The 26,508-nt window shown below is 40.8% G+C and overlaps 1 protein-coding gene across 1 annotated transcript; it reads right to left on the bottom strand.

Annotated features, from left to right (window-relative positions):
* Nucleotides 1-7,390: 7,390 nt before the first annotated feature.
* Nucleotides 7,391-17,435, bottom strand: ube2v1 (ubiquitin-conjugating enzyme E2 variant 1). Its single transcript, XM_030052067.1, has 4 exons — nucleotides 17,333-17,435; nucleotides 13,063-13,211; nucleotides 12,139-12,264; nucleotides 7,391-8,992 (listed from the first exon to the last, which is right to left on the bottom strand). The coding sequence occupies exons 1-4, from the start codon at nucleotides 17,352-17,354 to the stop codon at nucleotides 8,846-8,848; spliced, it is 444 nt and encodes a 147-aa protein (XP_029907927.1). The 5' UTR covers nucleotides 17,355-17,435; the 3' UTR covers nucleotides 7,391-8,845.
* Nucleotides 17,436-26,508: the final 9,073 nt, after the last annotated feature.

Here is a 26,508-nt window from a genome sequence, read left to right as displayed (position 1 = left end):
GAAATGTATCGTGAAGTATTTGTGGGGGAGGAAGATGTTTAACTGATGTTTTGTTTTTTTTTAATAGATACTGTGGTGATTCTCTGTCTCAGAATTTTTTTAATTGTTTTTGTTCTTTTTGTTGTTGTGCATCTGACAGTTTCATTTTTTTGTTTTATTGTAAGTAATTTTTGAGTAATTTCACTAATTCACTGATGTTTGTGTTATTGATACAGTGAGATTTTAATCACAGCTTGTTTTTGTTTGTTTTTGCATGAATCTCAGGAAGATGAGGGTCCACTTTCTGGAAGCCACTGGGCATCCAAATAAAGAATAAAGAATAAAAAAAATTAATACGGTTGTTGCACTCTACTTGTTTAAAGGGGAGAAAAGATAACCTTTCCAATGCAGATCCTGTTTTCCATTTGACAAAAAAGTGAAGATGAAATATTGTTGATCCCAATAAGAAAATGAGATTGTTGCAGCAGCAAAAGTAAAAGCATTCAGCAGGGCTCAAGGAAAAGACAGACAAAGAAGTGTTTGTACATACTTCTCATGTGAATTCTCATTCAGTTTCATTTTACGAGTCCAATTTCACAGTTTAAACATTTAAATGTAAAATCAAGACTTTTAAAACCATGTGCTCGCTATAAAAAATGCAAATCAACACGGAGTAAAAAAAAAAATTGTCTCATTTAGCTAATTGGAGCTCTTGCCATGGGGCCTGTGTGTGCTTTGTGTGTGTGTAAGTGTGTGTGAGTGGTATTGACCCCATGAGCAGATGGGCTCCTCTGCTCTGCTCTGCTCAGGCCTGAACACACACCGGGTCGTGCAGGAGAAAGGCTGTGGGAGTGTGTGCGTGTGTGTGTGTGTGTGTGTGTGTGTGTGTGTGTGTGTCAGCGACCATCTGACACCTCCCACAACTGGTCCACACTCGCCCTCGCCTCCTGTCTGAATGTAACAAATGGAGCGCAATCAGGCCCTGCAGTTAATTATTGAGATGGTGTGTGAATGTGGATATTTCATATGATAATCAGGGACTCTGCTCGTCTATCTGGGCTAATGAACGCCTCAAGTTCAGCGCAAAAGCTCAGCCAGGCGAAATCCATCGATGCCTCGCAGGTTAGAAAAACATTTACGTCTCACTCCTCAGGCGCTCAGCTGATGCTCCCTGCAACACTACAGTATGCTCTAATTCCTCTATCACAAAAATTACAAGCATCCAAAACTAAGGAGGTCAAAGGTTAGAGTCTTAGAGGCATACTTGCCAAAATCGCCTTTTTCTGACAAGATGTTGGATACCATTTTCACCTCTGTACATCCAGTGGTTCAGTTCCTGTGGGTAGCATTTCATGTTAGCTTAGCATAAAGACTTGAAGTCTATGGGAGTCGTTAGCCTGGTTCTGTTAAAGTGAGAAAATAAACCTCACAGCAGCTCTGAAGTTGTCTTATTTACACATGTGGATTTAAAATACACGTCATGGGATTCTTTTTAAAAATGAGAGTCATTTCTGGAGAAGTTAAATGGAGGAACTGTAACTTCTGAACACATTTATCCATCCGTCTATCAGCGATCCACACACCACTGAAGGCAGAGGAAGATCCACCACAAATTAATTCACCCTTGAACAACTCTCATTCCTTTATTTTCAGTTCTAATGCAGCTTCAAAGTCGCTGTAAGGTTTATTTTTTCACTTTGACGGAGCCAGGCTAACGACTCCCATAGACTTCAAGTCTTTATGCTAAGCTAACACGAAATGCTACCCAGAGGAGCCAAACCACTGACCATACCACTACATTTTCTCTATAATTTTGGTTCATTTTGTAAACACACAATGTAAATTCAATTAGAAATCGTTTCTTGTAAAGGATTGTTTTCATTTTTTATGTTTATCTATGTATTTTTATGCATTTCATTTTATATTTAACTGCTGTTAGTGTTGGTGGATACTTCTACTGTCCTACTGCCGTTCCAACTCTTGTTAGTGTCCACCGCCGGAAGTTAGATTTTCCCAGAATGTATTTGCACAGCTCCCAATGAAGGGAGTCGTGCCACGCTCCTTATTTGAACCTCAATATCTGAGTCCCACTCCAGGAGCCACTTCCAGCCCCATTTAAAGACTGCATACGTCACATTAGCTCTTCAAGGCCGTCCCAGGCCACCGTGTCCTCTGAACGTCACCCAGAAATGCAGATCCGCTCCTTTTAACAAAATTTGGAGGAAACAATCGGCGTGTCCTTTGCTGTCCTCCATATCCCAAAATCCTTTTCACTCATTTGTCATTTTGGAAAGCAACAGAGGCAGCCGGCAAATCGTCTGCTGCAAGGGAAAGTGAAGACTTCACATACAAATGTGAAGTTCAAGTTGTTCCTTTTAATGTTGCCTTATTACCTCTAAATGCAAAATTAAAAGATGAAATTGGAACTTTATCTTCTGTTTTTCATCAAACCAAAGCTAAAGGTAGAGCAGTCGGGTACGTACGTCTGTTTTTAGGTGCTGAGTCGCAAAAAGTTGATTCAGATTCAGTAAGAAGACTCAAATTGGCTCATATTACACAGTTTTAAAATTAGGTTTTGATAAAAATACATTTTAGATGGAAACAGGCTGCAACGTTATGCATTTTTATCCAAAATGTATTAATAAATACTGGGAGAGTTTTAGATCCCTAATGTAGTTTTCATTGTTAACACACTTCTCTCACCAAAACACACTAGGTGTCTTTTAGGCCCCATAAACACATTGAATTTATTTCTCAAAACATTTTAAAAGTTGCTTTGTTTAAAATAGTGTGTGTAATATGTTGCCCCCCTGTTCACTTTGTGCAGGAAGAAACCATTACATATACAAAACAGAGACCCACCCTGCGTTCCAATACTCATACTACCATACTATTTAGTAGGGAAAAAAAAGAATTAGCATGCATATTTCATACTAAACTACATACTTTGTAAGGGCAGCTGCAGTACATACTAAAAGTAAAAAGTATAAGTATGCGATTTGGAACGCAGGGCCAGTTTTCCTGTTGGGCACAATAGCGCCACAAGTGGTCACAAACTATACTGGGTTCCTTTAACTAGCATGACAAAAAGTTAGTGTGCGGAGGTTATTATCATAAAAACAAGACTTGACTTAAAAAAAAAAAAAAAAAAAAACTAACTGAACCTGTATTGTGCATTGACAAAACTAAATAAAATAAACTAAAATTATAGAGAAAATTTCTTTCGTTTTCATCTTTGTCAGTTTATTTTTTTTAAAGGGTATGATGTTTTGTTGAGTTTTTATTGCACAATACTTTTTTTTTTTTTACTTTTTAGAAGCTCGCTCCTCACAAAAAAAGACTAAAACTAACACTAAAACTAATAAGTAGGCTCTAGAAAGAAGCTCTTGCTCTGTGATTTGAAGGGAGTGACACCAAAACCTGACGTTTAATATTGATGTTTTAGATCATAGGAACATTTTCTTCTGAAACATTTTCCCAATTTTCCACTTTATAACAATGAGAAGACAAAATGGACCCAAAAAGGTACATCAAGCAAGGTGCATCACAGAGAGGTGTTTTTTAAAATGACATTTTCGGGTGGATTTTTCCTTTAAAATCGATGTTATCGTAGACCATAGATCATATTAAAGGAAGAGAAAACCAACTGAGGAGACAGAGAGAGAGCGGGCCTAACCTGGGAATGACCCACATTCATCATCACCGACTCTTTTATTAAAATCTCTTTGTCGTTGCTGCCAAAATAAATTAAAAGGGCAACAAGATAAAGGCAAACCACCAGTTGCGTTGTCTTTTTTTTTTTTTTTTTTTTTTTGAAAGTGTGTGTGGTAAACCAGTGGTGCTTTCTCCACAGAGGAGAGAGCCAGGTGGGCTGAGGGAGGACGGGGGGCTGCTCACATACAATTATGCTGATTGAGCTGCGTCGTCTCTTTCACTCTGTGATGCAGTTTGGCCTGATGGAGCGCTTGTCCGTCACAACACATTCAATTAGAGTGACTGAGGGCTTGTCACATTCGTTTTTCTGCCTTTTTCTGCATGCAGGTCTGTCTGCTGCCGCCGAGGCTGTTAGGACGATCGGACGGGGAAACTTTCACTCTGATAAACAGTTGACACAATCTGGTGAAAGCATGTAAATAAAATAACTAATAATTTTGCTGATTTTTGATTTTTTTTTTTTGTTTGTTTGATTAATCATTTAGTCTATAAAATGTCCAAAATAATGACAGATGCTTATGGGAGGTTAGCAGAGCCCAAAGTGATGTCCTCAAATTGCTTGTAGTTTCTAGTCTATTATCCTGACCAGCAGCCCAAAGTATTAAAGTATTAAAAGTGTAATCTGCAAAATTGCTAGGGGTCAATTGGAGTGATGACTCTTTAAACTCGACTTACTGCCTTGTGGTTGTACGCCTCCCCGAACCGAGCAGGTTGCTGCAGTTTACGTCCACGTCTGTTCAGCCTGAAGTTTTATTTGTAGTGAAGACTTTGAGGGAATTTAGCAAAGTTATATGGTGTATTTTTGGGCAAAATGGAAGTTATCGCTGTTTTGACGAGTATGATTCCAGTGAATAATTTCCAGAGAAAGACATGCTGCTTTCACTTAATTATTCACTTACTATTTTCACAGAGGAGTATAGAATGAACACCTGAAGCTCAATGTCAGCAGAACCAATGAGGAACAGGAGGGCCTCATCCTGTCCTGTCATCCAGGGAGAGGAAAAGATGTGAAAATTATGAGTTATGGTATTGAATAATGGCCAGAAAAATGTTTTTTTTGTTGTTGTTTTTTTTGTTGTTTTTTTGTGTCACAGTGAAGTTGAGCTTTGAGTTTTTGGACATAAAATGTCATGACTTCTTCATTTTATCCTGTTAGACATTTATGTGAAACTTTGTTATAACTGGCGTATGAATTGTTGAGTTATGGCCAAAAATGTTGTGTGTTTTGTGTGAGGTCACAGACACCATGACCTTTGACCTCTGACCACCAAAATGCAACCAGTTCATCCTTGAGTCCAAGTGGACGTTTGTGCCAAAGGTAAAGACGTTCCCTCAAGGCGCACCTGAGATATCGCATTCAGGAGAATGGGACAGACGGACAACACACAAACACACAAAAGAATCTATTTCAATACACCCTTTACAATTCTGCGTACTGCACCTTTAATTTTATAATGGCATGAACAGAGAAAAGAAAATTTCAGCAAACTAGTGATGTTAGTGAAGTAATTTAAAAAAATTTTTTTTTGATAGATGATTTAAATAATTAAGCGATTATCGAAATGACAACCGATTAATTTCCTCTTAATGGACAAATTAATTCATGGCCTGTTTGTTTCAGCACTAAATGTGAGTATACTAAATAGAGTTGATATAGACTTGACAAATAAGGGCCTTTGAAGATCAACAAATTAGTTTTGTACAGATGCTGCTGATAAATTTGTCACTGCAGTCACTTTCCTCTCGTTGGGTGGAAAATCCTGTGAAACCACATTCAGGCAGTAAAACCCTGTAAAACGATCAGCTCTTTAGGGCAGAGTGACACACCTCGCCTTCTCTGACACAGGGAAACTCCAGCATACATTTCTTTAAAGTGACGAGCAAACTCACAATAAAACACTACTGAACAATTAAATGAATAAGTACGACGGTTAAAGAAAAAAAATCATGTTAGGTTTTACTGCGATTTTATTTTATTCCTACCTTTTTAATGGTTTTAGTTGCTGGTCTTAATTATTTTATGTCACTAATTTGTTTTATTTATTCATAGATTTATTTTCTATTATTAAATCTTAATGGCTTTTAACTCACAGGTTATATTGATGTGTTTGCCTTAGTTTTGTTCACCTATGTCTTATGATTAATTTTGTGCGCTACCCACATAGTTTTTGTAGCTGCAGTTTCCGAGGTGCATCAGCTCACGCTCTGCAAAGCAAACTGTGCTTCTACCTGGAATGAAATGTGCTTTATAAATACAGTTTTGCTTGCTTGAAGTAGCTGCTGTCAGCGAGATCAGCTTCTGTCATACCGGACTCAATGAGAACAGACTTCTGGTTAAAAGCCAAAATCAGAGCAATACAGCAGGAAACTGATACACTCGTCTGACCTCAAATGCCACTTCTGTTCACCTTCTCTGAATATCTAGCCTTTACACGGAGCTGCACATTTCCTGGCAGGTTATACGGCTCATTTTTGAGTCTGTGCTGCAGAGCTGCTCCTCAGATAAATGCCTTTCCCTGTCAGCTGATTTTGTCTCTCCTTGGAAGTCCATAAGAGCTTGTCTCTATATTGTTTAGGGTAGTGAGGGGCACCCAGCTGTATCTCTCCCTGTGATTGATTCACTGGGTTTCTCTCCCTCAGGCTCAGGTCACGTGCCGGCCTTTGTCCCGTTTCCCCTGAAGTGGAGGAGTGGCGAGTGGAGGCAAAGGAGAGCGGCAGCAGCTGCTGAATGGGGACGCTGTGTTTGGTTCCCTGTAGTGCGGCATCTTGCCGTCAGTCCAGCAAGACGGACGAGAGGCGGCGGGCTGCAGGGGCGGACCGGCTCCCGGCTCACTGTTATCACTGGAGTCTTTATAAATGTGATGGATGGGGCGGTATTCCTCTGCTGGGTGCTTCACTTTCTCTCACCTCGGCTTGCAATGTGCAGACGTACGCACGGAGGAATGACTCAATTGTGTCACAGTCACAACCTGAATAAACAGCCTTTTCTCCCAGGTTTAAAATGACAGAAAAGCTGGGTAATAAAAGACAAAATGTATGTATTTGATTATATCAAAAAGAGCAAGTGTGTTTACTGTTATCGTTACTGTCCATCATTTTGAAAAAGAAATACTCATTTATTAGAAAGCAAATTTAGATGTCACGTCTCTCTCCTTATGCATGTAATTAACAAACTGAATTTCTAATATTGTTTGTGATGTTTGTCTTCACTCTTAATACAAAGATGCAGCTGCAGCAGCCAGCAGGGCTTTCTTGTGTCAGTATTGATTCAACATTCATTCTAAAATATCTTATTTAGGGCTGCAACCAATGATTTTTCAACGCTGATTAATCCCTTTTCAATTAACTGACTCATCATTTAGTCTATAAAGTATGAAAACAGTGACAAATGCTTATCAGAAGCTGGCAAAGCGCAAAGTGATTCCCTCAATTTGCTTCTTTACTCTGACGGTAGCAAACAAACTCCAAAGTATTAATTGTATACCATGAGTGGGGAAAAGTAACCAAATCTAAGCGTCTTATTTATCTTAGTGATGCTACAATTGGCAAATGTTTGGCATATTAATGACAAACGATTTATCGATTACTGAAATCTTAACTCATTAACTGTCTACTCCATTCAGCTGTAATCCTGTTTTTGTTTCTGGTGTCCAACAGTGCAGTGAAACCGGCCACGGAGAATCACGAGACGAACACGTGCAAAAGTAATGACGTTTAATTCAAATAAAACCATGCAACAGGTCACCGTCACCCTGACTAGATTCACACCCGATATAAAATAAACATCTAAAGCCATACATTGCATTCAGTGGGCGTTCACTGTCTCACAGATGACTCCATGGAGTATGAACAGGTCAGCCCTGGGATAACACAAACCAAAACGAGAACCAAAAGAATAAAAACAACAACAAAGAGAAAAAAAAAAAATGAAAACCAAAAGAAAAGAAAGAAAAACACAGCTCTCCCCCTCTCCACATAGGCCACAGTACAGTGGTGATCCTGAAAAGGTGCCAAGCGCACAAAATGAGTGTTTCAAATTCCACGTTGTTTGAAGAGAAAAGCATGAGTAGGACCTGTACCCCCACTGGCTTCTAATGATCAATCACCATCACAAAGCGCTATGAACCATATGGCACACAGAGGACAAGTCTGAGAACATGAGTGATGAGCCAGGGTTGCCCTGTTGATACATAAGCCGCTGAATGTCTAGTAGCAGTTTATTCCCATGTACCGTACATGCGCTCATGTGAAAAAAAAAAGGAAAAAAGACTTAAAAAAAAAAAAAAAAAAAAAGCCCAGCAGATTCACATCATTGGGATTGCAGAAACTGGATACTCGATTTGAGACTGACGCAGCCTGGGAAACAAAGCAAAGCGATGCTGGGGAGATACTGTTGTTTTTTTTCTTTTTTTCTTTTCTTTTTTTTTTTTTTTGCCAAAGGGGATCCATGTCAGCGTTCTGCAAGGTGATGAGGTTTCTTGTTGAAAAAGCGAAAGCAGAATGTTCTGCACATTTAACATCCATATTTCAGCGGGGGATTACAGTTCTATTTCCTTTGCCGAGCGGCGAGTCGTCTCAAATCCCTCAATATGTTACACATACAGTAAGAAGTAACTGTCCCTCCGACCCTCCAAGAATCCAGTACACACACACGCACGCGCGCGCACACACACACACACACACACATACGACAGATACACTCAATAAGATCATTTATGTTATTTTACAATCCGGATGTAGAACACAAAGATAATAAAAAATAAGATTAGTAAGATGTACAGTATTTTTTTCTTTGTCGTCGTTATGTCTGGTCTGCACGTTCAGGAACGATCGGGTGGCGAATGGCGAGGCTGAGTTCACCTGTGCATCCTTCTCTCTGTCCAATGGGAAGCTCCCGAGGGACACGGGGGAAGTGGGCGTGGTCTGAGACGGAGGCGGGGCTGAGGGCAAAGAGTCTTGGGTAATATGAGGAGCGCTTTGCTGTTGTGGACTGTGTGTGGTTTCAAGCTGGTAAAGTCAGCGTAGGTATTTATGATCAGGTGCATTGCCGTGTATGTCTGTATGTGTGTCTGTGTGTGTGTGTGTGTGTGTGTGTGTGTGTGTGCATGTGTACGTGTGTTCATGGCAGGGAGGAGCAGCAGCAGCAGGAGCCTCAGTTGCTGTACACCTGGCCCTCGGGCGGCTGCGGGAGCTTCATGTTCTCTTTGCACATCATGAGCCGTCTGAGCTCCTGCAGCACCATTCGGATGCTGTATGAGTTCTGCCACTTGGCCAGCGCTCCCACCGCCCTCGTATCCACCTGGAGGGGGGAAGGGGGGAGGAAGGGGATCATGGGAGTAGGGGGTGGAGGAGGAGAAAGCGAAGGTCATCTTGTTACGGTTGCACAATGACAAATCTGTTGTGCAGCTGGGCATAAAGGCTGAAACATGGATAATACAGTAAAGACAGTAAAGACAGTGATACTGTATTTGCCTGTTTTAATACCTGCTGACACTTTACAATGTGCAAAAAGTACAGGGTTGAATACTTTAGTAGTTAATCACATGGCATTAAAGCTGCACCAGGCAGGTTCACATGTGAGTGGCTGTAAATGGCAGGAGGCTGTTTGAAAATCTTCAACCTTTTTGTATGAAATGGGACACAAATGAGAGGGCAAACAGGTTCAGGTTCTCAGACGGGCCTGTCTTAATTTAGTGCTTTTGAAACACAAGACAGATGTTAATTTTACTCTGCTGCAAATTTGACGGATCCGAGAAGCAGGACAAAGATGGACCACCACTGGAGCTGGAATCACTGAGACTGAACAATTTCTACTCGTCTGTTTCACCTTCCTAGCACGTCCTACTGTCTGTGGGTCGGGTCTGATCATTTCAGCTTTTCTGCAGTTCAGTCACCTCCTTGCAGGAAAGTGTGGCCCATCAGCAGTCGGTGCATGCATCAGATTTATAGGAGATTTCCAATTTGGACTGTTGCAATCCTGTTTTTTTTTTAACGAGTGCTTCTTTGGCTTGACTTTGTCTTCAACGCCATCTGATTAGGAAACTGGCAAGACTGCCGCCAAATGAGCAATAGCTTAACAGTAAACTGTAATACAGTCGGAGTAAAAACGGTTGCTGAATGAGCTGCAAATTCTGCCCTCCACAACTGAATACATCCCTACAAACCCATAAATACAAGACAACACGCACACCAAACCATAAACTAGATGAAATGTCAACTTACGTCTTGCGTGCCCAGCAGGGATGCACAGATACCGATACTGGTAGAAACCAATGGTTGATTACGACAGTCTGCCAATTTATCAGTTCAACCCTATTATACAACACGCTCACGTTTAAAATGCTGATCCAGCTGGTTTATGGGATTTTACTTGGGAAAACAGTAAAAAAACTTTGGTATCTCAATTAGCAGGGATGAAACAGTCTTTGTGATTTTCCTTTTATGCGGTGGCTGTATTTTTACATAAAATCTTGTCAAGTATAGTTTTGAACGGAAGGTAATTGTGTTTGTTTGATCAATAGGTTGTACGAAAAGTTTATCTGTCCTTTAAAAGGCTTATATTCTGTGAGGCATCACAACGCCCTTTAAGTAAAGTGTCAGAAAGCAATATCATACTGATTTAAAAAAAAAAAAAAACGTAGGCTTGTGTGTTTCTTCCTAAAAACAAACAAAAAAAAATAAGAAGAATAAAACTGTGCACCAAGAAACTAAACCATTTTTAAGACCTCTTAAAGTGACTTTAAAAATGCTAATATTAACCTATATTAGAGATACTTAAGACAGAGTTCAAATATTATGATTTAAGATGTTTTAAGAGTTTTTCTGGGCCTGCTGACACCCTGAGGGCGAGGAGGAGTGCAGGACGCTGGCGGCTCTTCTGCTCACACGCCTAATTTTGTTAGTCCACTTTCAGAAAAAGCTATACATATTTAATTTCATTTTCTCATACATATGCATGGCAGCACGCCGTATCCCCAGCGGACTATGTTCATAAAACATATCAAAGTGAATCATACATAGATAGAGCTGCTGGAGTTGGAAAGTTAACACGGGCGTAGGGACACAGCAGCAGCACCGGGCCAGCTGGTGCAAGGCAGGAGGTCTGGGCACACAAGGTCTGATACTTCCAAAACAACGTCAGGCCTGAGCAGTATCAGTTGTCAGGGCAAGCTTGGTGAGCTACTGTTATTTTTGAGGGGTAAAATGTGTTTTCTTAAGACCTGATTGCTTATCTAAAAACATTGATTCAAACCATGACATGCTTGACATACAGTTTCTAGGCTTGGACGATTGGATGAATATATCGGCCATCAGCGATCGACTGAGTCTATTGCCAGTTGTTATTTTAAGCAATTTTCTATATGATAGAGAACTAGCGTAGCTCCTTCAAAGGCAGAATGACTCCGATTTTCCTAAAAAAACAATGTATAGACTCGTACAAAAATAATCCCTCTCCATTATGACTTTTGAGCCACTAGAAGTGTGTGTTGGTGTGTGTGTGTGTGTCAGCAGAGACCCTGCCTTCTGCCTGGATTTTCTTGTTCTGCTGAGCTCAGGGCTCCTCTGGGCTACACCTTTGGGCAGCGGGCGTGCAGCTCCCAGCAAATCACAGATCGATAGCACGACATCCAATAGGAAGCTATGAAAATCATGGACACGCACTGTGGAAAACGCAAATGTTGCGAGGCGAAACGCCAAGCGGACAAAGCTCGTTCCACAGCGCGAGCGAATCTGGGGTTGACTTTCACCCGCTGGCGAGCGCTGAGGGAGAGGAGGAGGATGGAGAGCGACATTCTGTTAGACAGGCAGGTGCTGGGTAGCTGTATTTTTTTTCGTATGACAGCATCAGAGTGTTTTCAATGTTGGGCGGTCATTTCATTCTGTCACCATCCTAGGAAACAAAAACCCACTTCGGCTTGGCCGGGTAGGAGGGGCCATTTTTGAATGTGGTATTTACAAAGCAAAACAGCAAATCCTACTCATTTTGCCTTTAAGGGACAGCTCGGTGTGTAGGCTGTGTGTGTAGTGAGGAATCAGTCAAGAGGCAGAGTCGCAGATGACCAGAGCACGGAGTATGAAGTTATCAGTATAGCTGAGAACCTAGTAGAGCAACATCTGTATGTTTTAGGCTATTTGTCAGTAAATAAATACTATAATTGCTCAAGACCTAAGCCAAGGTCCTGTGCTTCTTGCTTAAAGTGAATGGGGTTAGCCCTGAAGTTAGCGACAGCGGTTAGCCTAACGTGACCAGGCTCACTTCAGGTGGACCAACTATTTTCATTTTAGTGACGATCTAAGCCGCTTCTAAACAGAGAATGGAGAAATGCCTGAGGGTCTTCAGCTTTACGGTCCCAGGCGAATACACCGGCAGTCGCTGGTTGTTGGGTTGACGGTCGGCAGCACTATTACAGTGTTTGCACCAAGAGCTGAGAACTGGAGACTTACCACACCATTTGAGTTGTGCACACCATTCAGATTGATCTTGGTCACAAAGCGGACAAAAGGGGGGGTCTCCGGGTATTTGGGGCCACATTCTACCTTCAGACTGTATATTCTGTTTTCATAGATTGTCTGCAAAAAACATAAACAGAGAGAGTGACCAGTTAGCTCACATAGTAAAGAACTGCATGGGTCTGTGCAGGTTCTGCATAAGTTTTACTTGGTTGCTCTGCGAGTTTCTGTGGCATTAATGTTGACTGAGTGAAAAACCTGTTCAGAATTTGTGTGCTTTTGAGTATCGTTTTTGTTTTCATCTCCCTTTTAACTCTGTTGCCTGTTCTGTAACTCTGCAGGCTGCTTATAGACTCATGTAATTCATGGCATCTAATGATGTATGTCCATGAATTTGGATGTCCTCAGTAAATGCCTGAGTATATCTGTCTTTAAATCTATTTGTTTTCACATGCTTGAAAAAACAACAAAAAAATCTTGTGTCTTTCAAAAAGTAGGCATTGTTTTCTTTTGATCCCTGACAAACCTGGTGTTTGGTGATGTGAAGGTTTTGAATCTATGAAAGCACTTTTCAGATTCACATTCAAATTCAAAATAGAAAACAGACAAAGTAAAATGTATTGCAATGTAATATTTTCTAACATCTCAGATACCATCTCAGATGTACAGATATATGAAAAATTTCACACCTTTTTCACCTACAAACACATAACTAAAATTTGAATAGTCTTAAATCTCTAATTGGCATCCAAAGAGCAACAAACTGACATTTTCCAAATATCGCATACAATTTTCAGTGATAAATAAGAACTGACATGGGCCCTGATGTTCTTTCAAAGCAACTCTCTGAAACCATGTGTGCCTAGTGAAAGGGCAGCAGTGTGGTGTGTGATGTGTGTGTGCTGCAGGTTGTCTCACCCTGGGCGGGCCGAGGATCATGCCGTTCCAGCGGGTTAGCGTCATGTCGTCGTCATCCTCCAGACCCCAGCTCACCGTACCATCGCCAACGCCCTTCTGACCTTCCTCCAGTTCCTCCAGCAGCCGGAAGCTGCGGGGAACTTTAACGCCTTCACACACACACGCACACACACACAAAGAAAAGAGAGCGTTCAGATGATTTTTGTCTGATGACACATGAGGTGAAAATTCATCATGCACAGACAACTCCGAGGGTTTGCCTGAACAGGAGCTGTTGAGTAAGAGCTGGATCGCCTGAAGGAGGAGAGCATTAGGAGTAAAAAGAAAATATCTTTGGTAGCAAGACTTCATTACACTGCTGTTACATTCACAAATTACCAATAACATAGTAGTAGCTACCAGAGTAGCACTGGGATGAGGGAGTTATTGCCAACATAAAATCAATCATTCTGTCAAATTTATGGCTCACAGAACAACAACACTAATGTCAAGAAGACTGAAGGACTCCATTAGCATTTTTTAGCAGCCACCTGAAATTTTTTCCAAGCAGGAAAAACCCTCTAACAGAAATGATTATGTTTCCGTTTTTGAAAAAAAAAATCATATGCAAAGTCTCTCCGATCCAAAAATATGTTTACGTCACGGAGTGTTTCATTGTGGTAAAGAAGAAAGTGCAAAACACAGAGAAAGTATAGACATGATGCTTGTATCCTGCTGTAATCAGTTTACCTGCTATTCTTTAGTTTTCTCTTATTTTTACAAAAGCTCTTCCAGGGATGGGTGTTGCAAAGAGCATCCGCTACAAACACTATGACACTTGCATTGATGTATTGTATTGCTCTCTATCAAATAAATCATACATAAATGAAACAAATAAACATGATGTAGTTTGGAGCACATTCCACTTTGTCACTTGACACCTTTTTTGCACTTTAAAGAGTAAATTTGGAAGCTCTGAATCCAAATATTCTGTTAGTTTTATTAGCATACATGAATAGTTGTTGCTTAATTTCAGAACCCATGAATCAATGGATAATAATCGACCTGTGTCTTTTTCAGTAAACACTATCTAGGATCCACAACACTGCAAACTTCCAACTGGAGCAAAAAACACAAAAATGTTCAATGACATTTGACCTGATAAAGATCCACATAGGAGCAAAACGCCATCTTCAATAAACGCGTTCATATGGAGTTTGAAATGTTTCTCCAGTCCAGTGCCTCTGTTTTGATGTGCATGTAACTGCTCACGTCAATGGTGAAATAGCTCCCATGAACAGAAATAACATTATTCCAACACTACTGGGCGTAACTGGCCATAACCAGTATCCATAGCCACTGATCACTGGCTGTTTAAAAAGGTTTAATCAGCCCACAATTAACTGGTCAGTTTCTGTTTTGGGGAAACGTGCAATCTGTGTCCAGCTGGAGGACAGACTGAGCTGCGAACGATGCACAGTGTATGTTTAGTCTAACCTCTGTGGTTTCACTTTCTCTGGCTAATTTGAGAGAGTCACTAAGGATCAGCTAACCCTGCCCTGTTTCCTCACCCACACCGAGCAGAACTGGCACTACGCACGCTTCCAGAAAAAAAATGAAGTCCTAAAAAAGCTGCTGTATGAGCAGCACCTGTGCGTGTGTTTCTGTACGCAGCGACATGAGGCTGGAGGGAAGTGAAACAAGCACAACACCTAATCTCTGACAAAACAAAAGCCAACTAACAGCACAAACACAAACAAGAGACTGCCTGAAAAAGAGAGGGCATCCTGCACCCGGTGGACATGGGTCTTAAAACAGAAACACCGAAGTCTGTCGTCTGTATGCTTTGGCGTGCAGCAGTCTATTTCATCACCTGAGGATGAAATGTGTGAGTCTGCTGTTGGTAGAGCTTTTTCACTTTTATTAAATACTTGGCCTGTGTGATTTTCAAGTCATAAAAGTTAAAACCCTGTTGAAACCTTAGACAAAAAATAGGCATTTCCACAGAGGTTTGAACCGGCATACAACACCAGGATATACAGCAACAGTTTTTTTTTAGAATACTGTGGTATAAATTCCAAGCCACATTTCCCCTCCACTATTCAGCAGCTCATTTGATTAGCAGAATATTGCATATTGCATGCAGTGCAATGCAACGGTGCATGAGAGAGCTTTGCAAGAGTGGGACAGGCAGCTGACGATCACAACATCCTGCAGGTGTTTGGTATTTGGTTGTTGGTTTCCTCTGATAGGCAGTTGTTGACATCTCCAAACAAAAAGCAGATGTTAAGAAAAGTGCAGAGATGCTAATTTAACAGACATCTCTCCTCAGCGTTTTGCCAGTTTCCCTCAAGTTTTATGACTTAAACAAAAAGATGCACCACGGCGTTTTGTGGCCACAAGTAGTAAGTGATGCTGGTGAGAATCATAAGGAGAAATAAATCAAGTAACTAAATTGTTTTTCTGCCACATGCATGAGGACGCATCAGCAAGCACTTTTTGACAATTAGGTGCAATAGACTAGGGCAGACACACTGATTTTTAACATTTTGAGCAAACTGACATTAGGTGAGGAGCTTTGATGGAGATCAGACTGAGAAGCAGGTCAGCTAGCTGTTCAAGTAGTAAACTGCAACCATAAAAAAAAAAACACACCCAGAGGCCCAATGTCAACTGGAAAGGCATGAAGCAAGACGACCACACCACAGCCAAACTCAAGCCATTTTTATCTCATAAGGACGTGGAAATGGTTATCCATCCTTTTATCACCTCTCAACTGCACTGCTGTGGCTCTGTCTATATTGGGCTGACCACTTCCACTCTTTCTCGTCTACAACCGATTCAAAATGCAGCTGCTAGACTTTAAACTGGCACAAAGAAAAGACGACACATCACTCTGGTCCTAGCTTATTTGCATAGGTTACCGCTGAAATACAGAGTTGATTTTCAAATATTATGACTGGTGTTTAAGGGCCTACATGTATTAGTTCTACATTACTGATCTGCTAATTCTAGATTCTGCCCCTGAGGCCACTGAGCTGATTCTCATTACAACTCCTGTCAGTCCCCCGGTCACGCCTCAAAACCAAAGGTGACTGGGCTTTTTCTGTCGCTGCTCCCAGACTCTGGGACAGCCCCCGTCCCACATAAAGTCCTGTCCCGCCACTGACACTTTTAAATCAAATTCAAAGACACGTTTTTTTCCCCTCTTGCTTGCAGTTCTGTCTGACGTTGCCCATTTTTTTCTGCCAAGTCCACTCTCGATTCATCTCTAACATGAGTCCTGAGTTTTTATCTGTTGATGACTGCAGTCAGTCTTTACTGGTTTTATTCATTTCCTCTTGGTTTGATTTGGTTTTGCTTTGTGGCTTGAAAAGTGGCAGGCCGAATATCACTTGAAGTAAGTCTACACAATTTGTATGTGTCATACCAATAATTTAAAAAAGTAAAAGTAAAGAAACACAGCATGGCTCTGACAACAGTGCATCCCATAAATATCCAACTGTTACACAAATGTTATTAAGTCACAGACACTCACAAATACGCACAAACGTACTTTTAAATGCATAATTTCTTATTTAAATACTTGATTTCACCTTTTTTTGTTTGTTTCCGCAAAGTGTCATCCATGTCAGTGTTGGCTTTCATGTATTACTCTTTCAATCTTGTTCTATCATTTGGATTGTAAACCTTTTCTGACACGACTGTAATGCCCTCCGGATCAACTCCTCCTCCTGTTGTTGTTGTTGTTGTTTAAATGTGCTATGTAAATAAAAGTGAGTTGACTTGTTAGTTTCCGCGCACCAGATATCGCGTTATCTAAAGCTGCGTCGCTTCTCGGAGGCTTCAGCCACCGATGGCGATCTTCACTGTGGCATTCATCCTCCAGAGCCATGACTGTGCAGTTGCCGGGTTTGGGTTGTGCAGCCCACCAACACCACACAGCCTGATTAATTTACCTCTCCACCAAACTAATCACAGCTCCCAGCACCTTAATAACCGGCTACACGGCTGGATAAAAGCGAGGTGAGCTGTTCACCTGAACACCGCCTCTCCTCTCCTCGGCTCTTCTTGCTAGCTAACGATACGCGGCTTGTAGCAGCTACCAAGCTAACTTTGTCGCGTTTACTTTCCCCAAAACACCGGCGTGTACAGTTAGAGCTGCACTTCGCCTCGTCTTTTGGGGGATATTTGTTAGACACAGCGGCTATGAGGATGTTTAGGAAACCGCCCACCAGGAGGCAAATCAACAAATCCTTACTATCAGGGGCAAAATGTGAAATCGCTTTACCTGATCCGGCGGCGGCCGCCATCTTTGTCACTTTGTCAGCGGGAGCGCGCACGCACGCTGTTCACGGTGACGGTGCGGCCGGCGGCGGCTCCGCACCTGCAGCTGCACGTACGCAGTTAAGGTTTGGACATTTGTCAAAATCAGAGTTATTATTGTTATTAGTTATTAGTTTTGTACTTTGCATTGGTTTTCTAAATATTTTTATTTCGTTTTTAATTTTTGCTTCCAGGTCAGTTTAGCTTCAGTTAGTTTCCTGAGTGGGTTTGCTCGTTTCAGCTTAAAATGCGTGCATATTACTGTGTAACATTATGTAAATTATATACAAGTTAACAGCATTCTTTGTGTAACCCTTAGCGATTCTACCACTAACTGCAAGAAGTCTTGGACCTAGTGTGGAGTCATTCTGGGGAGTCTATCTCTCTCATTAAGGGGATTTTTTTGTGGGGAACTAGAAATGTGTCATAATCAGAATTATTATATTATTGTATGTTTCATTATTATTTATTTTGTATTTCGCTTTTCATTTTTCTTTTCAATACAGTTTCAGTTTAGTTTCCAGAGTGGGTTTGCTTGTTTCAGTATGGTTTTTATTGTTTATAAATGTTTAGTTTTAGTTTAGCTTATTATTATTATTATTATTATTATTATTATTATTATTATTATAGTAGTAGTATGGGGCTGGGGCTTATCAGGGTCAGCACCAGCGCTGCCTCATGCTGGCTGTGCTCACACATCTGAACAAACTGACAAAAACTAAACACACCTTCTGAAGAGTTTAATTGTAGTTACTTTTGTAAGTACACAATATCATTTCAGTTATTTTTTCTTTAGTTTTTATTTCAGCTGACTAAAATGTTTTTCCACACCTAGTTCCAGTTTTTAGTTTAGATTTAGTCAGCTATAATGAGCTTGGTCATGGCCTGGCTGAATATACAATGAGTTCTGTCTTTACAGCCCCCTTATGTCCTCAGATGTCTCCTCTCTTACTGATTGTTTCATGGTCATGTGGATCATAAAGCTTCATGCATGTGTCCATCTCATCTTCCAAGACATCAAACCTGACATCAAAACACCTCAGCAGCTGCCAGCTCTTCTGTCATAAACCCATCAGTGGTGGACCAACATTAGAATAATGTCAGACTGCCATGCAAATTACATTCTCCTAATTTATTTATTAATTCTTGCAAAAGCCAAAATTCTGAGGTCTGTGCAAATCACCTTGTATAGTTTATGACTGTGGAATATCCAGAGGTGGAAATTAATTGAGTTTATTCAGTCAAAGAACTGAGTATTTCTATTTAATGAGACATAGATTTACTGCACTGCATTTCAGAGGGAATCTGTAATGATCACTAGTTATTTTACAGAATAAGCTTTTACATGCCAGAATAAAATATGATGCATTGTTAACAACTGAAACTTGCCAATATGGAGTGCTTATGGAGACTTAGTGCCACCTGGACTGCATGTTTCTCCCCCCCCCAATACTGCATTAACTTAAGCAACTTTTTGAATGGAGAAGTTTTCCAGGTATTTTAACTTAAGGATTTGAGTTTTCACTGGGAACGTCTTTAACTCTGCTGTTGAGCTTCATGCTTTTCAGTGGATTTTCTAGAAACAGGTGCGATATGATAAAGGCAACAGAGAGGAAAATGTAAAATTGGGATCTGTGTGTTGAGACTCAAATCTTAATACAGTTGAGCCCACGTAGCAAGCACAAAGCCTGTGGAGCCTATACAATGAGCCCACTGTCTAAAGCCAGTACCCTAGCGCCATCTGCTGGACAATATGAATAATGTCAGATTAGCCCTTTCCACACTGCATTTCTTAGCCGTATGTCTTGGCCTGGGTTTGCTCATTTGCTCACTAATATAAGCCCTTGAGCTCCAATGTCCGACTTCAAGTGAACGCAGCATGCTGTGTGGAAACCTGTGGACAAATTCACAGGGGAAGGGACTGTGTGCTACTGCATGTTTTCTGTCTCACAGCAGTCAGTGACCTTGGTTGGGCTTTCTCTACATATAGGCTTTGCATGAACAGATAAATCATACCATTAGAATGGATGATGAAACACATGAGCTTCCTCATTGTATGCACCATGTGTCACTTCATGTAAAGCCTGGAGAGAGAGAGAGAGAGAGAGAGAGAGAGAGAGAGAGAGAGAGAGAGAGAGAGAGAGAGAGAGAGACCAGCCAAGGCCACAAACTGCTGGAAGACAGAAAAAGAAGAGTGCAGTACAGTCTTTTGACCATCGGGGGCAGTGTTGAACATATGATAATTCATGATACCCAGATATTCCTTAAAGTTTCCGTTCATCTATCTATCTATCTATCTATCTATCTATCTATCTATCTATCTATCAAAACATCACACAAAAAGTAAGGAAATTTGTGTCTGGTAGATTATTTCTTCGTTGTAACAATGCTTCTTGGCAATAAATCTTACCGTTGGAAAGCCTGTTTATTTCCCTTTTAAATTGTGCCACATTTGTAAGGAACATGCATTTACGGTGCAATGTTTATCTGTTAGGGATGTATCGGTTCAATAACCCCACAGTTACTGCAGTTTTTGGGTCACATTTTCAGTTTCAGTTCAGTTTGTTTTGTTCAATAGAAAGAAAATATTCCAATGGTCTCTGTATTTTGTCTTATAGGCAAAAATAACTTTTTTTTTCATTCTGGGACTTGGGATAATAATAAGAAATCCACAAATATTCTTTCAAACATAGAAAGCGAAAGTCTTCTTGGACTTTCTTGATCTATCTATCGATCTATTGATCTATCTATCTATCTATCTATCTATCTATCTATCTATCTATCTATCTATACACACAGTTATATGTGTAGTGATGATACCGAATTTCCCCTCGGGGGATCAATAGAGTATTTCTGATTTTGATTCTGATTCTGAACTGATTCATTAATCAGACTATTGATCAGATTATTCTACATTCTAGATGACAATTATCATACTTGTGTGCCCTTTTATTGGAAAGGCAGGATCATGCACAAAAATGACATCATTAATCAAAAATGACTGATTTGTGAGAGATGTACTGGGTATTACAGGTTCAGATTAGTGTGTAACATAATATAAATTATATAAATTGACAGTATTCTCGGTGTAATCCTTAGCTGATTCTATTACTAATTGCAAAAGGTAAAGCAGCAGCCCTTGGTCAAGTTTGGACTCTGGGGAGTCTATCCCTTTGACTGGGGGGATTTCTTGTGAAGAGCTTGAAGTGGCAAAAGCTTCCCCCCAGCTGGGCCAGATCAGGTCAGGAACAGCTCACAACATGAACCAAAAACTTCAGAAAAATGAGTGCTGGAGTCTTCCAAAATGATGCTCAGGAGTCAGGAGTAGGCAGGCTTTATTTCTGTTAAAGATCTTCGACAGAAACTTCCCACGAATCAGCTCCAGAGCAGACTGAAGCTAACTGGCTTGTACACCTCTATATATACTGTTAAGAGGGCCCTCCGAGCTCTTTTTCCTACCTAAAAATAATTGTTTCAAAGGTATCTTCCTTGGAAACCACCGTGTCATGACTAGGCAAGTCCCAGACAAGTCCAGACCTGCCCTGACACAATTATATTCAGGCCTGGTTCCTACTCAATTTAAAAGTTTATTTTTACTCACACAAAACTTCTGGTTAAATCTCTTAACCGTCTTAATTATTTAGATGATACATTGTTACTCTTTAAAATAGCTTCCACAAGCAGGAGGTAATTATTATTATTGGACCTCAGAGCTAAATAAATTACATTCATTTACATGAAGGCTGCCTGCTCTACCCACCTCCTCTGAAGCCACCCTTTCCATCAATCTTTTCTAATGCCAAATATGTTGATGGAAACACTGCTAATGTGTTTTTTTATGGACGGTGAAGGATGGAAATGCAAGTTATTTGGATTAAAGCTGGTGAAATCAATTTCTGACCACTAGGGGGGGTTAAGAGCACAGAACAGTCAGTCCTGCCTCCACATTCGCAGGAGATCACTGGTACAAAACCTGAAAGAAAAGGGGAAAATGTGTTTTTTTGGATGGAAATGAGGGCTATGTTTCACTTTCACGCGGCTTTGGATTACTTGGAACATTTTGTTTCTGTCTTCCAATTTGAAAATGTGGAGCTGCAGACTTCCAGCTGCAAGATGAACTGCTTTGAATGAACTTTTTCTGCTGCAGCGCACATTGCAAGCACAGAAATTTTGACGTCTTTATGTGCAGGATGTGCTGTTTCAGAGAAGTTTGGAAAAAAGTTGAAGTGAGGGGATGAAGAGGAGGGAGGAGGAGGAAGAGGAGGGAGGAGGAGGTTATTCGGGCCAACAGAAAATTTTGAAAGCTAAACCCAGGCAATAACAACAGGCTGGCTATGAATTGTACGATGGAAAGAGACAATGATGACTCTCACATTACAAATTGTCATTTTACTGCAACAAGACACATGTAATATGGCTTAAAGTATCTTTAAAATCCTCAAGATTATCACCTCAATCAGTCTGGAAGGTGTTTTGATGCCCTGGTTTAGCACCGGTGTTCAGCTGGAGCCTGTGGCTAAAGTGGCTCAGTCAGAAGAACGGTAAACAGAAATGTCAGTTTATCCATCTGTAAGTCCTCAGGCTGTTTTTTTTAATACAGCACTCCCACATACAACACATGGCAGAGTAGTTTGGATACAAGGTCGAGTAACTGGTTGCTAGAAAATGTCTAAACCAACTGTGCAAATTCTTCATGGACACCGCACCTAAATATTTGTCCAAATGTCGTATGGAAGTAATTGCCAGGCTATGCAGTATATCAGTGGTTCTCAAACTTTTTTCAATGATGTTCACCTTTTGAAATATTTTTTTTTCAAGTACCCCCATACTAGTCCAAAAAGAAATGGTAGAAAGAAAAGCCTATACAAATGGAACAGGAACAATACAGTGTCTGAGACAACAATGTGATACTGACAATATTTTCTTGGCTCTGCATTTGCTTCTTTTCAGGCTAATTATTTTATAAATTATGCATTACTTATATTTTTTAAATTAGCATTGAATTGAATTGAATTGAATTGAATTGAATTGAATTGAAAGAAATCTTAGGCAAATTATTGGACCAAATCAAAAGCAACACAAATTACCAAGACTACAAATGAGCGACCTTTCCCATGTTTGATCAATGCAATATCAAATATATAACTCTACAAAATGTAACTTTTTTGGCATTAAAATTACATTAAATTAGTAGGATATTCAACATTATACAGTGTGGGTATTCACATCTAAATCCACCCTTTTTCCTGAAATCAGTTTGTAAATGTTATTGTAATGTTTTAGCTTCCCAATCAGTAACTGTCTGATCGGTCCTGCACATGTGCAACTGGTAATTGATTTGATAAAACCCTCGATAAAACAGTGACAACCTCAGTCTGTTTACTAAAAACATCAGTTTCATGTGTGTGACAAAATTGAACACCGGATCGTTTTCGCTGTAAGCTTAATAAGAAGGAGCTTTAGCCAGCAAGGTGTGCTTTATGTAACAAGCTTACGTTTTCCTCTGTTTTACTGACACCGTGGACTTTATTTTTGACATTTTTAGTTGTAGCTCATTGAGGTACGGATCAGGCAGCGACAAAAACACAAATCCAACGGTTGTTCGAACCATCAAACTTCATCTGTTAATGTTGAATCTGTTCACTGTGAGCTTTTTGTTAGAAAGATCTTTTGTTTGGCAGTTTAACAGGCCTACAGCAAAGCAAATTGTGGTTTTTGTCCTCCCAAAATAACATTGCAGCATAAAAGTACATAAAATCTATTAGTCTTTGATTAACATTTGCTTTGTTGCTAGTGTGTGTGTGTGTGTGTGTGTAGGCCTGTAGCTCTGAGTTCAAATCATCAGTACCCCTGCACCTTGTCTGACTGACGCTCTGACTGACCGTTGCCATGGTAACGGAGCTCTCACCTCAGGCTCAGGTGGAGAGGAGGCTAACCTTCCTACCTCAGGTTAAGTCAATATTAATATTTACACACCACACAGGATTAATTAGACAAATCTAACTTGGTAATCTAGGACCAAGACCGGTTTTAATCTAAGCTGGCCTATGTTGACTGTAACTGCACGGCACTTTGAGCTTCTGTGTATGAAAAGTGCTATAAATAATGTTCATTTATTCATTCAGACTATTAGCTGTGAGGATGTTGTATGGACCATGTTTCCACATGTGCACCGCCACAGTGCCACATAAAACAAATGACACACAGGTGATACTAAAAACAAAATAGCATTACAAACAAAAAGCAGTTGAAGAAAAAGAGATAACTGTCCGGTACATCTGTGCTGATCTCATCAAGAGCTCACCGGCTCAGATATCAGCCCGCAGCACCGTGTGACTGCATCTGCTGTTATAATGTCAGGAGGGACGCCGAGCAGACGCAGCGGAGGAACGCAGCCGGACGTGAGTGGATGTGGAGCGAAGGATTAGCAAAAATCCAATCATAAAAGATCTACATCATGATCAGATCAAAGAGCTTTGGAGTGACATTACACGGTCACACAGGGAGAAATCCCCTTTTTCTCTCACTTTGTCCTATATAATCACTGTTATTCTCGTCTACGTTTGCAGCTGAATACAGTGAACTCATGCCACACCTCTGTGAGTTATCGAAACGTGAGGAAATCACTACCCTACTCTAAAAGTAGATGAGGCAGGTTGAGGGAACATGGGCACAAAAAAAGGGCATTTGTCATTTAAATTTGCCGTTGAAGTGATTTAAATTGCAACGGTACATTATAAACTATCTCCAAACTGCTTTTGGTGACTGAGGAAAACGTAAGGTGGCAGCTGGATTCTGAAAGGTGCGTTTGTTTCACTGTCTTTGCACCATGCAGGCATTGGAGACTCTGCCAGTGTGTGTGAATCAGGGTTGACCTCTGACCTGCTCCCACCAAACACCTCCCCCCTGCTACCAGCTCCCACCACCCCTCAACCCCCCCCTCGCCCACCTCCCCTCTGCTGTCTGAATGGCAGGGTTGATATTCAGAAGAGCAGTATGGGAGCTGTGTGTGTGTGTGTGTGTGTGTATGTGTGTGCATATGCTAGCGGATGAATGGTCCAGTGTTTTTTAGGAGCATGAATGCATCGTGTTACCCCTGACAGACAGTCTCGTTCATTCACACACTCTGCCTTCCCACTTTTCCAGTGTACCTCTCTGTTGCCCAGACATGAATACAGGCCTATCCAACTCTCTCTCTCTCTCTCTCTCTCACACACACACACACTTACACACAAGGCAGTCTCATTTTCTTGAAGCAGTTCTTAATAAAATATCCAGCATTTCAAGTGGTAATCTATGAGATCTTGTTTCCATGTTTATTGCCAAGTGCTCACTGTGGTGTTTCTGTGTTGCCCTTCCCAGAGATCACCTGTCAATCAAACAGTGTGGGTGGGACCTAGGAGTTTCTGTTGGTTTGAGTTTGACTTGCTGCAGGTGGCGCTCTTTTCTTTGTCCGTTTGGCCACGGCGGCTGTCACTGCTCATGCGAACCACCCGGTTCGTCTGTCAAACGTCAGACGCATCACTTCCTGTGCAGCGGAGGATTTTTCCAGGGAAATAACAGCCAGACAGGTGTTTCCAACAGCTTTCATCATCCGCAACATGGGTACAAGTTAAATCACTGCTGTGTTACGGCAACTTAAGATATAGAGTGGGAAGGCTTACACTAATTTTTATGAACATGCTGTAGATTTGCACTTTAATCTGCCGTCTCCTCAGCCTGAGCAACAGCCTATTGGTGTTCTTTGGCTGAGCGGCCCGTCTGGAGGATATAACGTGTTTTATTTTTGGTGTTGTGGCTGCATAAATGTGAGAATGGCTAAAGTTAGACGAGATACAATCGCCCTACCATCCAAACTTAATTACTTTTTGATGGGCATGCCTCTGTTGTACACAGACAGGGTGTGGCCTAGAGATGTAAAAAAATAAAAATTAAAAAATGTGACACAAAGCGATGCCCTCTGTCAAGTGACACTGTAGCATCCAGCATTTTGAAGCTGTGGAAACGATTAACAACAAATGGCATAATCAATGGGACACCCTGTGAGTAATAATCTCCATATTTGCTTCCAAACAACACGCCACTTGTCACGTTTGCTACATAGCTGACTAACATATCGGCAGCAGGCTAAATGCAAGATAACTCCTCAATTATGATCTTTACATAAAGTGTGTGTCCTTTTTTCAGGCTAGAGAAACAGCGCCTCAAAATGTGTGTGCACGCCCCTGCTCCTCAGCAGCCTCTAGTCTTGTTTATGTTGGGGGGGGGTTTGAGGAGTGGCATGGTGGACGGGACCCGGAGGCAGAGGGGTGGGGGGTATCTTTGAAGTGAGAGCAGCCTATCTGTATTTAGTCTTAATTAAAACAGAATTAAAAGGGGAAAGATAAAAGGCTCTTTCTTGCAGCGAGAGAAGGGGACAAAGGCACAGAGAGCGAGTTCCTCCTTAAAGATGACAAGTGTGCACAGCGGGTTTTTGTGATCTCTGTGTGGTCTCCATTGATATGCATGGGATGTCCCACAAGGTGAGACCTCCTCTGTAAACGCCGGAGCAGAGGAGGGCTGGTGGTCCTGCAAAGCTTTATCCAAATGTGAGGCACACTGCACACATGGAATTTACGGAAATGGAATCAACGGAAATATAAAATCAATTTAAAAACTAGTATGTGTGATTTGACACTTTTTACACAACTTGTAAAATCCAAAATATACAATACATTTCAAAAATAAGGGTGGAAATGTTTTACTTATAGGTGCAAATTAGACAATGACTTGACTTATGAATTGACTCCTGCCTCTTTAAGAATTAAAGATGACAAGTGTGCTCAGTGAGTTTAATTAAAGCTTGTTCTGTTGTTGTTGTGTGAGTGTCACCACAACAGATGCATTTTTCACATTCTCCTGCAGCTGGAGGCTATAATAGAATTATAAATAGTAAAAAAAAAAAAAGTACTTATAATCATTATTATTTTCATTATAATCAAATCTTTGCATAAGCAGTACATCTGTTAAGCTTAGAAGCTCTATTTTCCAAGGTGAGTCCACTTCCAGGGGTCCTTTGGAGGTGTATATAAGGTCTATATAAGTTTAATTTCACTTATATACTATGCTCAATATTCTGATACGCTAAAAAAAAAAAAAACA

The sequence above is a fragment of the Myripristis murdjan genome, chromosome 5, assembly GCF_902150065.1.
Source record: "Myripristis murdjan chromosome 5, fMyrMur1.1, whole genome shotgun sequence".
Taxonomy (NCBI): Eukaryota; Metazoa; Chordata; class Actinopteri; order Holocentriformes; family Holocentridae; genus Myripristis; species Myripristis murdjan.
The sequence above is the reverse complement of the archived record's forward strand: the minus strand, read 5'-3'. Positions and strand labels throughout refer to the sequence as shown.